We start from the raw sequence: 20,131 nt of genomic DNA on the forward strand, positions 1-20,131 counted from the left end.
TTGGGAAAACAAATGAATAGAAATATATTTATACACACACTCATAGATATTTATAGACATACATACATGCATACATATATGTGACACAGAATATGCACATGTAGCAAAATATAACCATTAGCAATCTTTATTTTTATTCATTTATTTTTTAAGTAAGCTTCCCATACCCAGCATGGAATCCAACATGGGATTGAACTCACAACCCAGACCTGAACCAAGATCAAGAACTGGATGCTTAACCAACTAAGCCCAGGTGCCCCTATAACCATTAATCTTAAGTGAAGGACATACAAAAGCTCATTGTACTATCCTTGCAACTTTTCTACAGGTCTGAAATTCCTCCAAAGTAAAATGTTATAATTAACTTTATTTTTTAAAATATGTATTCATTTAACAGAGAGAGAGCAAAAGAGAGCAAAGGGAAGAGCAGAGGGAGAGGGAGACAAGCAGACTCCCTGCTGAGCAGGGGGCCGACAAAGGGCCTGATCGAACAACCCTGAGATCATGAACTGAGCTGAATGATTTTTTATTTTATTTTATTATTTTATTTTACTTTTTTAATTTTTTAATTTTCAAATGACTATTTTAATTTTTATTTTATTTATTTTTATTTATTTATGATAGTCACAGAGAGAGAGAGAGAGAGGCAGAGACATAGAGGGAGAAGCAGGCTCCATGCACCAGGAGCCCGACGTGGGATTCGATCCCGGGTCTCCAGGATCGCGCCCTGGGCCAAAGGCAGGCGCCAAACCGCTGCGCCACCCAGGGATCCCTCAAGTGACTATTTTAAAATTAACTGTAGGGGCACCTGGGTGGCTCAGTTGGTTGAGCATCTGATTCATGGTTTCGGCTCAGGTCATCATCTCAGGATTGTGGGATAAGGCCCTAGGTCGAGCCCCCTGCTCAGCAGGGAGTCCACTTGAAGATTTTCTCCCTCTGCCCCTACCTCCTGGCTCACACATGCACGCACTCTCTCTAAAATAAATATTTAAAAAATTAAAACAATAAATAAATAAAAATAGTCATATAATGCCGTAGGTATTTTGTCAAACTCCTTATACACTGAAAGTTGATTTCAATCTAGTACAAGTTTGGGGGCTTATACAAATTTTACATCTTCAGAAGAATAGAAAACAGATACTGGTCATGTGCACTTGTAGTAAGTTCAGAGAAGGAATAGTAACGGAGAGGCTTAGGAAGTAGCCATGGGAATAGCCAGAGGGTTAAAACCCTGGATTCTGGTCCTGGAAGTAAAAAAAAAGTAATTTTTTAAAAAGATTTTTATTTTTAAGTAATCTCTGTACCCAATGAGGGACTCGAACTTACAAACCCGAGATTAAGAGTTGCATGCTCTACTGAATGAGGAACATACAAAAGCTCATACTGAATGAGCGAGCCAGGAACCCTGAAAAAAGTATTTAACTAACTGCCTCTCTCCTAACCCTAAGGAGGAACAGAGGTGGAAATGCAGCACGTAGAGCAAGTGTACAAAGTGCCTCCAAATCTTTTGAATGAGCAGTCACGTTACCTATTAGATGTTATGCTCAAGGACAAAGCATAGAGCCAAAGTGCCAAACAAACACTGTCCAATAGAAATATATACCGCAGGTTAAGAACAAAGCAATGGGGACTGGAGAGGAAGGCATGACCATCAGGGCAGGAGCCATATAGTGTCAGAAAAAACTTCTCAGAGGAGGTATCTCAACTTATCACTAGAAATATAAAGAAAGAGGCAAGAAAGGCATTTTAACCAGAGAAAACAAAGGTTGCATGAAACAAGATAAACATTCAGGCTTGGGGAATCCCTGGGTGGCTCAGCGGTTTAGTGCCTGCCTTTGGCCCACAGCGTGATCCTGGAAACCCAGGATCGAGTCCCGCATCGGGCTCCCTGCATGGAGCCTGCTTCTCCCTCTGCCTGTCTCTTTCTCTCTCTCTCTCACAAATAAATAAATAATTAAATCTTTAAAAAAATAAGATAAAATGGAAATGCAGAAGGTGTCCCATTAATTGACATGAAATCTAAGAGAAATCATGTGTAAGAAGAAGACACATGCTAAACATCAGTCTTTTAGATAATCTAATAATAAATTGTTGGGGCACCTGGGTGGCTCAGCTGCTTAAGGCATCGGCTTTCAGCTCAGGTCATGACCTCAGGGTGTTGCTTCTCCCTTTCTCTCTGCCATTGCCCCTGCTTGTGCATGCTCTCACTCATATAAATAAATAAGGTCTTTAAAAAAAATTGTTAAATGATTCCCCCCCCTTTTTTACATTTTATTTATTTATTCATTCATGAGAGACACACAGAGAGAGAGAGAGAGAGGCAGAGACACAGGCAGAGGGATAAGCAGGCTCCATGCAGGGAGTCACGTGGGACTCGATCCTGGGTCTCCAGGATCAGGCCCTGGGCCAAAGGCGGTGCTAAACCGCTGAGCCACCCAGTCTGATTTTTCCCCCTCTACAAAGATTATGGTCTGTCTCCAATTTCACTGTAGTTCCTGTTTAGTTCAGGACTAACTACAGTTGTTAGATCAATTTATATAGTAAGTGCTATCCTAAATTCTATTTTTTATCTTGTAAAAAATAAACCAAGGTTGAGAAAACATACACACAAAAAAGAAAGGGAGACCCAAAGGCTGTCCTACCTGTGAGGTAAAGGTCGGCCTCTGCCCCTTGTAGCACCGTACTCCCAGAACCAGCACACAGGGCCACGACTTTGACTGGAGACTCTTCAAGATAAAACAAACAAGAGACCAATACTTTACAATTCCCCTTCATTTTAATATTACAATTTGTATCAAAAATACTTCATGTAATGCAGGTATCACTCCTGGTCTCATCAACAGTATATGAACTTTGCTTACTATATTTTAAAAAATAACAAAACATGTCTTCATATAAACAAGCAAATTATTCTTTGGTATTGCATAAGTAGTCCAGCACAGGGCTGTTATTTCTTCAGATGTATGTGGCTGCACAGCCCACACAGGGTACCACCAAAGACTGCTAACAGTGCAGCTCTAGGCTTCCTCCTTGCTGCTCGGTAGAGTGACCTCTCCTGGGTTTCCAGGCAACATTGAGAAGTGGGCCAGGTACTATCTCTATTATCAGGTGAGAAATAAAAAAAGCTAGTTAAAAGTATGTTACAAATTAATATAACACATATTTTTAAATATCATATTCAATTTAAAAGAACATCTGGGGGACACCTGGGTGGCTCAGTAGAGTGCCTCCCTTCAGCCCAGGGCGTGATCCTGGAGTCCCAGCATTGAGTCCCGTGTTGGGCTCCCTGCATGGAGCCTGCTTCTCCCTCTGCCTGTGTCTCTGCCCCTCTCTGTGTTCTCATGAATGAATGAATGAATGAATGAATAAATAAATAAAATGAAGAAAGAAAGAAAAAGAAAGAAAGAAAGAAAGAAAGAAAGAAAGAAAGAAAGAAAGAAAGAAAGAAAAGAAAAGAAAAGAAAAGAAAAGAAAAGAAAAGAAAAGAAAGGAAAGGAAAGGAAAGGAAAGGAAAGGAAAGGAAAGGAAAGGAAAGGAAAGGAAAGGAAAGGAAAGGAAGGGAGGAAGGAAAGGAAGGAAAGGAAGGAAGGAAAGGAAGGAGAAAGAAAGGAGAAAGAAAGGAGAAAGGAAGAAAGAAAGAAAGAGAGAGACATGAATAAATAAATAGGGACACCCAACACCCAAGTGGCTCAGTGGTTGAGTATCTGCCTTTGGCTCAGGGCGTGATCCTGGAGTCCTGGGATCAAGTCCCACATCAGGCTTCCCACATGGAGCCTGCTTCTCCGTCTGCCTGTGTCTCTGCCTCTCTCTGTGTGACTCTCCTGAATAAATTACTAAAATCTTAAAAAAAAAAAAAAAAAAAAAAGACCATCTGAAGAGTTGAAGAATAAAATAACAGAAACTTTGAAGCCCAAATCCAACAATTATTTAGCCCTTAAGGCTTCTAGAATGGGCACTTCATTAGTGACTACTCTGTTTGAAATATTTTAAAGATTTATTTGAGAGTGTGTGCATGTGTGAGCAGGATAAGGAGAAGAGGAAAGAGAGAGAATCCTCAAGCAGACTCTACACCAAGCACAGATCCTGACACAGGGCTTGATCCCAGGCCCCTGAGATCACGACCTGAGCTAAAATCAAGTCAGACTCTTTACCGACTGAGCCATCCAGGCACACCTGGGGGTATTTTAAAAGAGACTGAGGGCACCCTCTGCACAGAGAGCCCTGGGATCCCCTGGCCTATACCCACCTTCAGCTATAGCTGTCCTGCCAGGGTGCTTTAGGGACCTCCCTAGCCCAAGCCCCACCTCCATTCCAGCTGCGCCAATGAGGCACCCACTGCACAGAACACCCTGAGACACTTGGCTTACACTCACTTTAGCTTCAGTTGTCCTGCCACGGCATTCTCTGAGAGCTTTGGGACCATCCCAGTCAATACCCACTTTAGCTACCGACATCCCACTAGGAAAGCCCTAGTGCAGAGTGCCCTGAGACTCCCAGTCCATGCTAGACACTGCTGCTGCCAGCCAAAAATCACACACAGTCTACTATACAGGAAGGCCCATACACAAGACCATTCCTTCAAGTTTAGGAGCAGTACCTGTTCTTCCTGATTCATAGAAATGAACACAGAAAGTCAAGCAAAACGAGGAGCCTGAGACATATATTCCAAATGAAAGAACAGATGAAGCCTCAGAAAAGAACTAAATGAAACAAAAATAAACAATATTGCCAGGTAAAGAGTTTAAAATAATGGTCATAGAGACGGTTACCAGACTAGAGAGAAGAGTAAAACAATTCAGTGAGAACTTCAACAAAGAGACAGAAAATATAAAAAATATAAAAGACAGAACTCTCTATGAGAGTTGAAGAATATAACTTAAATGAAAAAAAGGTAGAGGAAATCAACAGATTAGTGCATGCAGAAGAACAGGTCAGCAATCTGAAAAACAGGGTAATGGAACACACTCAACCTGTAAGAGCAAAAGAAAAAAAATTTTTTTAAAGATATTATTGATTTTGGGCAGCCCTGGTGGCACAGCGGTTTAGCGCCGCCTGCAGCCCAGAGTGTGATCCTGGAGGCCCTGGATCAAGTCCCACGTCAGGCTCTCTGTATGATGCCTGCTTCTCCCTCTGCCTGTGTCTCTGCCTCTCTCTCTGTCTCTATGAATAGAATAAAATATTGATTTATTCATGAGAGATGAAGAGAGAGAAGTGGGCTCCATGCAGGAAACCTGATGTGTGACTCAATCCCAGGACTCCAGGATCACACCCTGGGCTGAAGACACTCAACTGCTGAGCCACCAAGGTATCCCAGAAAAACATTTTTTAATGAGGACACGTGAAGGGATCTCTTCAACATCAAGCTAACAAACATTAGCATTATGTAGGTCCCAGAAGGAGAAGAGAAAAAGAGGCAGAAAACTTATCTGAAAAAATAATAGCTGAAAACTTCCCTGACCTAGAGAAGGAAGCAGACATCAAAGTTCAGAAAGCACAGAGAGTTCCAAAAAGATGAACCCAAGGAGGTCCATTCCATGACACATAATAATTGAAATGTCAAAGACTAGAAGAGAATTTTAAAAGAAGCAAGTGAAAAGCAAAAGCTATATATAAGGAAAACCCTAGCATGCTATCAGCTGATTTTCAGGAGAAATCTTACAGGCCAAAAAGGAATGTTCATGATATATTTAAAGTGCCAAATGGAAAAAAGCCTACCATCAATAATAATCTTCCTGGCAAGATATTCATTCAGATTTGAAGGAGATATAAAATGAGTTTCCCAGACAAGCAAAAGTTAAAGGAGCTCATCACCACTAAACCAGACTTACAAAAAATATTAACTTCCTTAAGTGGAAAAGAAAAATCCATAATTAGAAGAAAGTTACAAATAAAAAGATATAAAATAACATATACAAAAATATGGAGGAGGGAGTAAAAAAAAAGTCCTTTTAAAATGTGGTCCAACTGAGGCACCTGGGTGTGTCAGTCAGCTGGGCAGCCAATTTTTTTTTTTTAAGATTTATTTATTTATTCATGAGAGTCACAGAGGCAGAGGCACAGGCACAGGCAGAGGGAGAAGCAGGCTCTCCACAGAGAGCCCAATGTGGGACTTGATCCCAGATTCAGGGATCATGCCCTGAGCCAAAGGCAAATGCTCAACCACTGAGCCACCCAGGCATCCCCTGGCAGCCAATTCTTGATTTTGGCTTGGGTTGTCCTTGGATCAAGCCCCACATGAGGCTCCGTGCTCAGTGGGGAGTCTGCTTTTACGATTCTGTCTCCCTCTGCCCCTCTCCTCATTTGCTTGCTTTCTGAAAATGAACAAATGAATCTTTTTTAAAAAAGTGTTCCAATTTAAGTGACCATCAAATTATTATAGATGACTGGGTGCCTGGGTGGCTCAGTCAGTTAAGCATCTGCCTTTGGCCCCAGTCATGATCCTAGGGTCCTGGGATTAAGCCTAGTATCAGGCTTCCTGCTGGGTAGGGAGCTTGCTTCTCCCTCTCCCTCTGCCTGCTGCTCCCCCTGCCTCTGTCAAATAAATAAATTTCATTTTAAAAACTTTTAAAAATTGGGATCCCTGGGTGGCGCAGCATTTTGGCGCCTGCCTTTGGCTCAGGGTGCGATCCCGGAGATCCGGGATCGAATCCCACGTCGGGCTCCCGGTGCATGGAGCCTGCTTCTCCCTCTGCCTGTGTCTCTGCCTCTCTCTCTCTCTCTCTGTGTGACTATCATAAATAATTAAAAAAAAAACTTTTAAAAATTATAAATGGCTATATGCTTAGGATTCCATAAATAAACTTCCTGGTAATCACAAAACCTATAACAGATACACAAAAAGAGAAAAAAAAACAAGTATAACACTAAAGGAAATCATCAATTGTAGGAAAAGGGAGCAAGAGAAGAAGAAAGGAACAGAGAAGAACTACATAAACAACCAGGATGAACAAAATAACAGCAAGTACATAACTACCAGTAATTACTTTAAATGTAAATGGTCTAAACGCACCAATCAAAAAACTTAGGGTGGTGGAACAGATAAAACACAAGACCCAACTATAGGCTGCCTTTAGACTCACTTCAGACCTAAAAACACATACAAACTGAAGGAGAAATAATGGAAAAAGATATTCCATGCAAATGGAAGCAAAAGATAAAAGAAAAAAAAAAGCTGAAGCAGCAACACATAGACAAAATACGCTTTAAAACAAAGACTAAGGGATCCCTGGGTGGCGCAGCGGTTTAGCGCCTGCCTTTGGCCCGGGGCGCGATCCTGGAGACCCAGGATCAAATCCCACGTCGGGCTCCCGGTGCATGGAGCCTGCTCCTCCCTCTGCCTGTGTCTCTGCCTCTCTCTCTCTCTCTCTCTCTCTCTCTCTCTCTCTGTGTGTGACTATCATAAATAAATAAAAATTAAAAAAAAAAAATAAACCTAAAAAAAAAAATAAAAAAAATAAAAAAAAATAAAACAAAGACTAACAAGAGACAAAGAAGTGCATTACATAATGATTAAAAATCAATGCAAAAAGAGGATATAACAATTATAAATATCTACATCCAACATTGGAGCACCTAAATACACAGAGCAAATATTGACATAAAGGGAAAATCTGACAGTAATACCATTATAGTAGGGAACTTTAACACCCATTTACATCAATGGATAAATCATCCAGGTGGAAAATCCATAATGAAACAGTGTCTTTGTTTTGTTTTGTTTTTTTTAAATTTTTATTTATTTATGATAGTCACAGAGAGAGAGAGAGGCAGAGACACAGGCAGAGGGAGAAGCAGGCTCCATGCACCGGAAGCCCGACGTGGGATTCGATCCTGGATCCCCAGGATCGCGCCCTGGGCCAAAGGCAGGCGCTAAACCGCTGCGCCACCCAGGGATCCCTGAAACAGTGTCTTTGAACAACACATTAGTCCAGATGGACTTAACAGATATACACAGAACATTCTATCTAAAAAAAGTCCAGAATACACCTTTCCAAGTGTACATGGAAGATTCTCCAGGATAAAGCACATGAGAACATAAAACAAATCTTAATAAATTTAAGACTGAAAATAAATAAATAAATTAATTAATTAATTAAGTAATCTAAGACTGAAATCGTATCATGGGTCTTTTCTGACCACACAACATGAAACTAGCAAGCAATCACAAGAAAAAAAACTGGAAGAAACCACAAACATATAAAAGCTAAACAACCAATGGTTAACAAAGAAATCAAAGAAAAAATAAAAAGATACATATAGACAAATAAAAATGAAAACACAACAGTCCAAAATCTGAGACACAACAGAAGCAGTTCTAAAAAAAATTTAGTGATGAAGGCCTGCCTCAAGAAACAAGAAATACCTGAAGTAAACAATCTAACCTTACACTCGAAATAGAAAAAGGACAAAACCCAAGGTTAAGGTCAGTTGAAGGAAGGAAATAAAAGATAAGAGCAGAAATAAGTGAAAGAGACTAAAAAAAAAAAAAAAAAAAAGGAAAAGATCAATGAAACCAAGAGCCATTTCTTTGAAAAGATAAAATTGATAAACCTTTGGCCAGACTTATCAAGAAGAACAAGGAGGACCCAAATTTAAAAAATCAGAAATGAAAGAGAAGTAACAACTGACACAACAGAAATAAAAAGGATGAGAGACTACTTTGAAAAATTACATGCCAACAAATTGAACAATCCAGAAGAAATGAATAAGCTCCTGGAAATACACAATCTTCCAAAATTAAATCAGGAATAAGTAGAAAATCTGAACAGACTGATTCCTAGTAAAGAAATTGAATTGGTAATCAAAAAACTCCCAACAAATACAAGTCTAGATGAACTTACAGATGAATTCTAACAAAAACTTAAAGAGAGTTAGTATCTATTCTCCTCAAACTAGTCCAAAAAATAAAAGAGGAAGGAAAGCTTCTAAATTCATTCTACAAGGCCAGCATTACCCTGATTCCAAAACCTGACACTCCAAAACTACAGGCCAATATTCTTGGTGAACATGGATGCAAAAATCCTCAACAAAATATTAGCCAACCACATTCAACAATACATTCACCATGATTGGGCAGCATTTATTCCAGGGATGCAAGGATGCTTTGATAGTCATAAAATCAATGTAATTTACCCCATTAACAAAGCAAAGGATAAAAATAATATGATCATCTTAAGAGACACAGAAAAGGCACTGGACAAAATTCAACATCTGCTCAACAAAGCAGGTTTACAAGAAACATTCCTCAACATAATAAAGGCTATAATATGAAAAACCCATGGCTAACATCATATTCAATGATGAGAAACTGAGAGCTTCTCCTGTAAGATCAGGAGTAAGATAAGAATGCCCACTCTTCCACCAGAAGTCCTAGTCATAGAAATTAAACAAAAAACAAAACATATCCAAACTGATAAGAAAGAAATAAAACTCTATTTGTAGATGACATAATGGTATACATAGAAAACCTGAAGGCTCCACCAAAAAATGATTAAAAGTAATAAATGAATTTAATAATGTTGCAAAATACAAAGTTAATATACAGAAATATGTTACATTTCTATACACTAATAATGAAGTAGCAAAAAGGGAAATTAAGGAAACAATTCCATTTACAATTGCACCAAAAAGAATAAAATTGGAATAAACTTAACCAAGGAGGTCGAAGTTCTCTATTCTGAAAACTATAACACACTGTTAGAAAACATTGAATATAACACAAATGGAAAGAGATTCCATTATCATAGATTTGGAGAATACTGTTAAAATGTCCATACTTACTGAAAGCAATCTACAGATTCAATGCAATCCCTAACAAAATGCCAATATCATTTTTCACAAAACTAGAACAAATACTCAAAATTGTATGGAATCATAAAAACACCTTGAATAGATACAGCAATCTTGAAAAAGAAGAACAAAGCTGGAGGCACCACACTTTCCGATTTCAAGATATACCAAAGGTTTAATAATCAAAACAGTACAGTACTGGTACAAAAACAGATACATAGATCAATGGAACAGAATAGAAGCCAGAAATAAACCCACATTTATATTTGGTCAATTAATCTTTGATAATGGAAACAAGAATATCCAATGGGAAAAAGTCTGTTCAACAAGTGATGCTGGGAAACCTGGACAGCTACACATAAAAGAATAAAACTGGACCACTTTCTTACACCATACACAAAAACAAACTCAAGACAGTTTAAAAACCTAAGTGTGAGGGCAGCTGGGGTGGCTCAGCGGTTTAGCGCCACCTTCAGCCCAGGGCGTGATCCTGGGAGACCCAGGATCGAGTCCCACTTTAGGCTCCCTGCATGGAGCCTGCTTCTCCCTCTGCTTCTCTCTCTCTCTTTTTCTCTCTCTCTCTCTCTCTGGTGTTTCTCAAGAGTGAATAAAAAAAAACCTAAAAAAAAAAGAAAACAAAAAAAACTAAAACAAAAACCTAAATGTGAGACCTGAAACCATAAAACTCTTAGAAGAAATCATAAGCAGTCATTTCCCTGACATTAGCCTTAGCAATATTTTTCTAGATAGGTCTTCTCAGGCAAGGTAAACAAAAGCAAAAATAAATTATTGAGACCACATCAAAATAAAAAAACTTTTGCACAGCAAAGAAAACCATCAACAAAATGAAAAAGGCAATCTACTGAATGGAAAAAGACATTTGCAATGATGAATCCAATAACAGGTTAACATCCAAAATATATAAAAGAACTTAGACAACTGACACTAAGGAAAAAAAAACAAAAACCTCAAATAATCCGATTTAAAGATGGGCAGAAGACCTGAACTAACATTTTTCCAAAGACATAAAGATGGCCAACAGATATGTGAAGAGATGCTCAATATCATTCATCATCAGGGAAATGCAAATCAAAACCACAATAAAGTATCATTCACACCTATCAGAAAGGCTGAAGTAAAAAAGACCAGAAATAACAAGTGTTGCTGAGGAGGGGAGAAAAAGGAACCCTCATCCATTGTTGATGGGAATACAAACTGGTACAGTCACTGTGGAAAACAGTATGGAGATTCCTCAAAAAATTAAAAATATGTATACCACATGACCTAATAATTCCACTACTAGGTATTTATGCAAGGAAAGTAAAAACACTAACATGAAAAGACATATGTACTTCTATGTCTACTGCAGCATTATTTACAACAGCCAAGCTAAGGAAGCAACCTAAATGCTCATCAATAAATGAATGGACAAAGATGCAGTAAACACACATAATGGAACATTTACTCTGCCACAAAAAAGCAGATCTTGCCATGGATGGACGAAGAGGGTTTTATGCTAAGTGAAATAAAAGTCAGAGAGAGAAAGACAAATACCATATGAGGAATTATATATGGAATCTAAAAAAACAAAAAGCAGGAGACCCATAAATACAGAGAACAGACGGTTGCCAGAGCGGAGGGAGAATGGGCAAAATAGGTGAAGGGGAGTTAGGAGACACTTCCAGAATGAATAAGTCATGAGGACAAAAGGTACAGCATAGGGAATATGGTTCATGGTATTTTAACAGCATTGTATGGTGACAGATTGGTGGCCACACCTAGTGAGCACTTGCTGAATCATTATGTTGTACACCTGAAACTAATGAAACATTATATGTCAACTACACTTTAATTAAAAAAAAATAAAACAGAGATGCCTGGGTGACACAGTTAAGCATCCGACTCTGAGTTTCAACTCAGATCTTGATCTTAGGGTCATGATCTCAGGGTCATGAGATCAAGCCTCACTCCCAGCTCCCTGTGGTACAGTCTGCTTAGGATTGTCTCTCTCTCCCTCTGCCCCTCTCCACCCCTCTACACATGCCCATGCACTCTAAAATAAATAAATAAATCTTTAAAAATAATTAATCAAATAAAAATTTTAAGTCTTAAAGAAAATAATCAAAAAAGCAGTTTTGGAGTTGGATCAGAAGTCAAATCTCATCTCTACCATCCATTTTCTTTGGAAACTAACTCCCATGAGTTGTTGTGGACTAAGTTACCTATATTTCTGAATGTCAATTTTTTCACCTGTAATATAATGGGAATAATAATCCTACCACACAGCTAACATGTACTATACTTAATGTGTGCCAGTCACTGTGCCCTGTCACATGGATTATACTACCTTGATGAGTCAGGTTTTATTATTACTGCAGTTTTTACAGATGAGACTACCATGACACAGGGGTGTTAAATAACTTGTCAAAGTCATGCAGCGAATAGGACAGATGAATTTGAACCCAAGTCATTCAGAATCTACACTCATAACAACTATGCTCCACTCACTGCCTCTGCAGTAGGAATTCACATACTTAGGACATTCAGTATGTTGCTAGGCCCAACAAATGTTGTTCCTTTTTTTTTTTTTTTTTTTTAAAGATATTCATGATCCATGAGAGACACAGAGACACACACACACAAAGAAAGAGAGAGAGAGAGAGAGAGAGAGAGGCAGAGACATAGGCAAAGGGAGAACCAGGCTCCATGCAGGGAGCCCAACGTGGGACTTGATCCCGGGTCTCCAGGATCACGCCCCAAGCTGAAGGTAGGCACTAAACCGCTGAGCCACCCGGACTGCCCTATTCTGTTCCTTTCTTCTGTTCCCCAAGATACTGGGAAAAGCCAAAAGATAAGACACTGGCTACAAGACTCAAACTGTAGTGGATCACTATTTATCACCTCACTATAAAATATCACCAGTATTGTAAAATATAATATTTGCATTATAATTAGAGCAATAATAATTAACAGCTCTTTTCGTGGCCCATGGTAGGACTACATTTCATGCCCTGACTTGTACTGGCAGTGTGATTAATTCTGGACAAGAGTTGAACAGAAAACATTCCAGGCTAGAATGTTTAACTGATGTGTTTAAGACCCTCTGAAATGCCTCCTCTGCAACACTGATCAGCCTATGGTGAAGAGATTTCTGCTGACTTGAAATGAACACCAAATATGAGAGACATAAATCTTGTTTGAGCCAATGAGATAACCGAGCCCACCCTGATTGATAAAATAAACCATCCATCTTCTGTGAACTAATGTTTCCTGTCACTTATATTAATATAACCAAGAGCTATAACTTGGCCCATATACTACATAATACTACATTAGTAGGTACACTGGACAAATAAACAGTACATATTTACCTAAGGTCCTTCCTACCCCAAGAGCAAGGCGAACATGAGATAGTTTAAGGTGCCTTTTGATTCGATCAATCATGGTTGCCAAGGAAACAGATTCATCCAGTGTGCACAACCGTCCCATTCCAGTGTGTAGAAGCAGAGGCTGAAGAGAAACAGAAGTTAGAAAAACTGTCCATTTCAGTCCTAGAAAACAAACAGCAAATGCTGAGGACAATAAAATATGCACTGTGAGCTTACTATACCCAGTACCAGGCTAAGGTTTGGTTATGCAAAATGACAAAAACATTCTCTGATTTCTAGGAGCTCAGTGTTCTGTAAAGGCAAATGTTTAGTTAACTAACCACAATAAAAGTGCTTAAATACAAGAGAGGTACTATTTTATGGGAGCCAAAGCAATGACAAAATAAATGAGCTGGGAGTTCAGGTGGGAGTACTTGGAGGAAGTGGAATCAAAGGCTTTACGGACTTGTGTTTCCCAGACCAGAAAAAAGTTTAAAAAAAAAAAAAAAAAAAGAAAGGAGTGATGTCAGGTGCAGTGTGGTAGGAAAGGGATAGGTGAAATGTGTAAAGGCATGAGCTCAGACACTATAGCTGGTGTGCAGAGCAAGGGATGGGGACAGAAGCCATAGCTAGTCATGAAGGGCTTTGTACATTATGCTAAAAATCATGGGCTGTCTCTTGTAGGGGCTCACTAGCAAGACTACTCATGTCCCAGATGATGAAAGATCAGAATTTCAAGTACTATGGTGACAAAGCAAATAAAGAAGAGAAACAGTTCAGACTTGGGGACAAACTAAGCAGGGCTTGGATTTAGGAGAGGCAAAGCAGGTTGCAGAAACTTGGAAAGTAAGGTAGATGATGATGCCATCAATGAAATAGAAAAAATATGTAAAGGGTTGATGTAGGGGCACCTGAGTGGCTCAGTCAGTTAAGTGTCCAACTGTTGATTTTGGCTCGGGTAATAATCTCAGGGTGGAGCCTGCTGAAGATTCTTTCTCTCTCTCTGCCCCTCCTTCCAAACCCTGCTTTCACGGGTGCACACGTTCTCTCTCAAAAATAAATAAATAAACAAATAAATATATAGAGGACGAGGTCAATATTTGTTATGTGCTGAAGTACCTGTGGGATCCATTAAGTGGAAATGTCCAGAGAGTCCTTGGAAATATGGGTTTTTAAACTTTTTATCTTAAGAAAGCATTCTGAGCCAGAACATCAAGATACAGGAATCATCTTATGAATTGTAGTCAGGTAAAAGGAGCAAATAAAATGGTCCAGGCAGAGGGTATAAAAGGGATAGAACCTGTAACTGAGTCTCTAACCCTAAAAAGTACTGCTATGTAATACTGGGTATCAACTATACTTCAATAAAAAAACAGAATTTTTAAAATTATTTTTTAGAGAGTGCACATGTGAGTGGGAGGGGAGTGGGAGAGATAATTTTAAGCAGGCTCCATGCCCAGCATAGAACCCTACCTCATGACCCTGAGATCATGACCTGAGCCAAAATCAAGTCAGAGACTTAATGTACTGAGCCACTCAGGTACCCCCAAAACCAGAACTTAAAAAAAAAAATACACACACACATATATATACTACACTGCTAGGACCTGAATGTGTCTGTCCACACAAATTCATATGCTGAAATCCTAACCCCCAAAGACGATGGTATTAGGAGGCAGAGACCTTGGGGGAGGGTACTTAAGTCATGAGAGGGGAGCTGAAATGACTGGGGTTTGCTTCTAAAATAGGCTCCAAGACAGATCCCAGTCCTTCCCATTATGTGAGGACACACAGAGAAGGCAATGCTGGACTACCAGGAAGTGAGCCCTCACCAGATACCACTCCAAATCCGTTGATACCATGATCTTAGACTTCATAACCTCCAGAACTGTAAGAAATAAATTTCTGTTGTTCATAAGCTATTCATAAGCTGGGGTATTTTGTCCCAAATTGTTATAGCAGCCTGAATGAACTAAAACATCTACCAACACTTTCCCACTCCTGGCATGTCTCCCTTTCTCAATATATTCTCCAGGGTATTTTATCCCTCAACACCACCTTGTGCTTCTTTATGTAAAAGTCAATAGCCGGTCAATCTAACAATTGATAATGATCTATCAATAAAAATGCACAGTAATATATTTTTATTACCTTCTCCAGTGACAGAATTTCAGTCTTCTGATAGAATTGTTTGCTCTGGGAAAGAAATGCCACCACCTGTATCAAAGCCTCCTGACTACAATTCAGACTAATCCTTGTTTGTTCTTCATTATCAGTCCTATTTAAAGAAAAAAAAAATCACTTGCTGCTTTAGGATAAATGTAAATGAGATGTAGTTTTTGGTAAAGATTTTGTTTACTTGAGAGAAAAAGAGAGTAAGAGAGTGTGCTCACGGAAAATGGGATGGGGGTGGTAGTGAGAAAATCCCAAACTGACTTTGTGCTGAACTTGGACCTCACTGCCACAGGAGCTCAATCTCGTAACCCTGAGACCTGAGCTGAATCCAAGACTCGAATGCTTAATCAGATGCTTAACCAACTGAGCCACCCAAGCACCCTGTGAAACATATTTTGAACGATCTATGGTTTACAACCTCCTATAAGATAGATTAGATTACATGAAATTTAGGATTCAATCCCAAATCAAACTATTTTCTAGAATAATATTTTTCAAATTTCAGCATGCATCAAAATCTCCTTGCAGACTTTTTAAGATTTGAGACACAGAACACAAGAGAGAGGGGCAAAGGGAGAGGAAGAGACAATCTCAAGCAGTCTCTGCATTCAGTGGGGAGCCTGACAACAAGGCTCAATCTCATGACTCTGAGATTATGACCTGGGCGGAAACCAAGAGTTGGACACTTAACTCACTGTGCACCCAGGCACCACAAAAATCTCCTTGTAGACTTATTAAAAACACAGATTGAACTCTCCCCTCAGGGTTTCAGATCCAGTAGGTCTATTAGGGATCTGAGAGTTTAACTTTCTAACAGTTCCAGGTGATGCTGATGTTGCTGACCCAGAGACCTCACTTTGAAACCACTGTTATAGGGACACCTTAATGGCTCAGCAGTTGAGCATCTGCTTTTGGCTCAGGGCATTATCCTAGAGTCCTGGTATCGAGTCACGATAGGGAGCCTGCTTCTCCCTCTGCCTGTGTCTCTGCCTCTCTCTGTGTGTGTCTCATGAACAAATAAATAAAATCTTAAAAAAAAAAAGGAGAGAGAGTAAACCTATGTAATGTGTTACCAGTAGGGTTTATCTAGGGATGCCTGGGTGGCTCAGTGGTTGAGCATCTGCCTTTGGCTCAGGGCGTGATCCTGGGGTCCTGGGATCAAGTCTCACATCAGGCTCCCTGCAGGGAGCCTGCTTCTCTTTCTACCTATGTCTCTGCCTTTCTCTGTGTCTCTCATAAATAAATACAATCTCAAAACAAAAGTTGTTTTAAGGGTTTACCTATATCTATATCTATATCCTCTCAAGTAAAAACCACCACCTTTCAACATTAACAGGAGAATTAGAAATATTGTAAGTAAAAGGTGTAGCATAGTCCTTCCCACATAGAAAACAGTGTTACTTGTCATTTTTATTGTTTTGAAAGGGTCCCATGGAGCACCCACATGCAAATGAGAAGTAGGCTGCCTTAGAAACCCGCCCTGGGGGAAAACAATTTGTTTCAGACCTAAATACTGGGGTTATAGAATTTATAAGGAAGATTCATACAAATACACATAAAAAAGGAGGAAAATATATCGTACCTAGTAGAAAAAGAAGTGACAGAAACATCTGCAATTCGTTTCACTGCAGAAATAACTTTGTCCAGGTCTTCGGTACCATTAACACTGAATTCTACTCTGTGTGTTCCCGTTGTAGGGTAGTTGGGAGCTCTGGAAGGATGTATGGGCCTGGAGGTGCAAACTCCTGGGGAAAAATTGTGTGTTTTTTAATTAAAAAGAGAAACCATTATGGGAACAACTTTTAAAAAATGAGTTTTTAAAGACTGATTCTCAGATACTTATATAATATATACACACACATCTCTTACCTATACATCCAAGAGCCCCCATATTCTAGGGATTTAGCACAGACATACAAAACCAAATTTACTTTCAAAATTATTTTCCAGAACTCTTAAATATCACAAAAACTTGACTCATGAATTCTTAAAGGATGTACAGAATTGTGACTGCTTCCTATACTTCTTCATGTAAATCATCATTCAGGTTGCAAATGCTCATAATCTACTTGACCACATTAATCCAGATACGTCATCACAAAAGCTTCAGCTCCAAATGAGTAAACTAAAATAACTTACTAAAAAATAAAGCTAAAACACATAAGTTAAAGTCCTCCATTGCATGGAGCATGAGTAAGCAATAAAACTCTGATATCTTAAAAAAAAAAAAAAAACCTCTGATATCTATTTTACTGACAATATGAAGTAGATTCTGGAGACGTCTGTGCTTTTGACTCAATTTAACAAGCACTTCTCAAATTTCTGGGTGCTAGGCACGTTGTTCCATGAGTGAGGACTCACAGCAATGACGATTTCCTATGCTTTCCTTATTCATTAAGGATAAAAACTTATCAAATACAACTGCCAGATTTCACATTATTTTTAAATAGGTAAAAATAAAATAATGGTACACACATATAAAGCAGTTAACATTCTATTCAAGACACTTTAAAATTTCAAAGCATTTGTAGGGAAAATATTAAACATGAAAAAATAAAAGGCTTCTCACCAAGCCCTTTTGCCAACCAGCTGTTGACTCCTTGGGGTGCAGCATCATAGGCGGTGTGAGGAGAGTAAATACCAACTCTGTTTTCCAGAGCCCGGATCACCAGGCGCTCCTTCCAGGTTTTCCAGGTTATGTGTTTTAAGGGTCGAAAAATAGGTGGATGGTAGGAGAGAATGAGGTCCGCCTTTTTTTGCAGCGCCTCCTCCATCACTTCCTCAGTCAAGTCGTTGGTAAGGAAGAGTGTGTTTACAGTGTGTGGTGGGCTTGGTTCCACCAGTAAGCCAACATTGTCCCAACTCTCAGCAAGGGAGAGGGATGCAAAGTCATTCAAGGAGCAAAGGAGCGCCTTTAAATCCATGGAGGAATGGCAAGAATTGTAGATGAGGGAATGAACAAGCCGGACTGTTCTGGGAATGAGGCGTACACGAGACGACAACATACAGAAATCAGGTAACACTGAGTATCTGAAGCCAAAACACAGAAAATGGTACAGATACATACTTTAGGCCTGGACCCTTGAGGGAGCAAAGCACAGGAGCAAAAGAGCTATAGTCACATACCCCTGGGTTCAAATGCAGAGTCGGCCACCTACCAGCACGTGGTATCTCAGTCATTTACCCTCTCTGAGGTTATGTTTTCATTTACAAAACGGGAGACGCTACAGCCTACATCAGAGGCTAACCACAGGAGCAAATGAATTAATACGTGTAAGTCACCTAACATGAGCTTGGTACATAATACACAAATGTTCATCCCCACTTTCTCCACCCCACACACACCTTGGTTCTTTTCTTCTCATCTTTGCTTTAATCATCCTCCTGCCTTCTCCAGTTCTCTAAATATTACCCTTCCTTCCAAGTCCTAAATAAAGCTTTTCTTGACAAACATTTCCAGTGTCTAGGCCCTATACTAAACTAAGAGTCAACTCCAGTTAAGAATCCATGTACAGGGGATGCCTGGGTGGCTCAGCGGTTGAGCATCTGCCTTTGGCTCAGGGCGTGATTCTGGAGACCCGGGATCAAGTCCCACGTCGGGGCCCCCGCATGGAGCCTGCTTCTCCCTCTGCCTGCGTCTCTGCCTCTCTCTCTGTGTCTCTCATAAAGTCTTAAAAAAAAAAAAAGAATCCAGGTACAGGGACGCCCGGGTGGCTCAGCGGTTTGGCGCCTGCCTTCGGTCCAGGGTGTGATACTGGAGACCCAGGATCAAGTCCCACGACCGGCTCCCGCATGGAGCCTGCTTCTCTCTCTGCCTATCTCTCATGAATAAATAAATAAAAATCTTAAAAAAAAAAAAAAGAAAAGAAAAAAAGGAATTCACCCACTGTCCTACAAATAAAGAGAAAATTAAAAATCCAGGAATATTTATATTTTTGAAGAAAAGCATTCATAATATGCATAATAACTGACAAGGTATAGCACAGCCAACCGAAAATCTAATCAAATATTAATAACCTAATTTCAAAAAACTTTTTCAATAAATATGCTCAAATTCGTTGAAAAAAAAAAAGTATGTTTTCAGCAAAAAAAATGTTTACTATGAGGTGTGCGCACTTATTCAGTGTCTGCTCTGAAGGGACGTGGGGCCTCCGAAACCCACTGGGGCCTGGGGTCGCGTGAGAGCTCAGGTCCTCATACCACTCTCCTCTCCGGATTCCAAGCACCGACGCTGCGCTCTGCACTCACCCAGGCTGGCGGGCGGGCAACTGAGGCCGCGGGGGCCAACGGCTAAATTTGAAAGAACCCTTGAAAATACCACCACCCTCCCACTTCACGGATCAGGAAGCAGCGAAGCGGCGTGGCTTGACGCCATGAACAACGGGGGGCGGCTTTGCCGGCGGGTGGGGGGGCGCCCACTCGGCAGCCAGCCCGACTCGCAGGGCCGCGGCTGTGTAACCAGGTACCCGACCCCTGTCGCTTCGCCCTCTCAAGAATGAGAAGAGGGCCCCGCTTACGTTGTGCTCGCGAGGTTTCGCGGGACGGCGGGGAACGAGGCCTAGCGTGGCACGCCCCCGCCCTACAGCCAGCCAGCGGCACCCTGTTGCACTGCGCCGGCTACCTCTCACTTCCGTCCCACTTCAGGCCGCTTCCAGGGCAAGGCAGACGCCAGACGCGCCGGAAGCTCCCAGTCAGCACTCCTGCCCTCCCCGCCGGGGGCCCTAGGCTCCCCAGCCACACGCCACTTTCCGGCCCGCGTCTCCCCCCTCTGCCTCCTTTCCCAGAAACGCCCTCACAAC

General features: G+C 40.4%; 1 protein-coding gene across 17 annotated transcripts in view; it reads right to left on the reverse strand.

Annotated features, from left to right (window-relative positions):
- The window catches only part of NIF3L1 (NGG1 interacting factor 3 like 1), a 54,102-nt gene that overhangs the window by 33,866 nt on the left and 105 nt on the right, over window positions 1-20,131 (reverse strand). For 6 of the 17 annotated variants that reach the window (XR_013373063.1, XR_013373061.1, XR_013373064.1 and 3 more), the window contains exons 1-6: window positions 19,850-20,125; window positions 17,902-18,362; window positions 16,915-17,077; window positions 15,309-15,435; window positions 13,161-13,299; window positions 2,643-2,726 (exon numbers count right to left, since the gene is read on the reverse strand). Coding sequence is in view for 10 of the 17 variants with exons in the window: in XM_077885284.1 (XP_077741410.1) it covers window positions 2,643-2,726; window positions 13,161-13,299; window positions 15,309-15,435; window positions 16,915-17,077; window positions 17,902-18,337 (949 nt within the window). In the remaining 7 variants the exon portion in view is untranslated. Of the gene's footprint in view, window positions 1-111; window positions 1,245-2,642; window positions 2,727-2,861; window positions 3,099-8,423; window positions 10,409-13,160; window positions 13,300-15,308; window positions 15,436-16,914; window positions 17,078-17,901; window positions 18,363-19,448; window positions 19,473-19,580; window positions 19,829-19,849; window positions 20,126-20,131 lie in introns of those variants that run through there. The other 11 variants (XR_013373067.1, XM_077885288.1, XM_077885287.1 and 8 more) reach the window with 8 other exon arrangements.

This window comes from Canis aureus, chromosome 36, assembly GCF_053574225.1.
Source record: "Canis aureus isolate CA01 chromosome 36, VMU_Caureus_v.1.0, whole genome shotgun sequence".
Taxonomy (NCBI): Eukaryota; Metazoa; Chordata; class Mammalia; order Carnivora; family Canidae; genus Canis; species Canis aureus.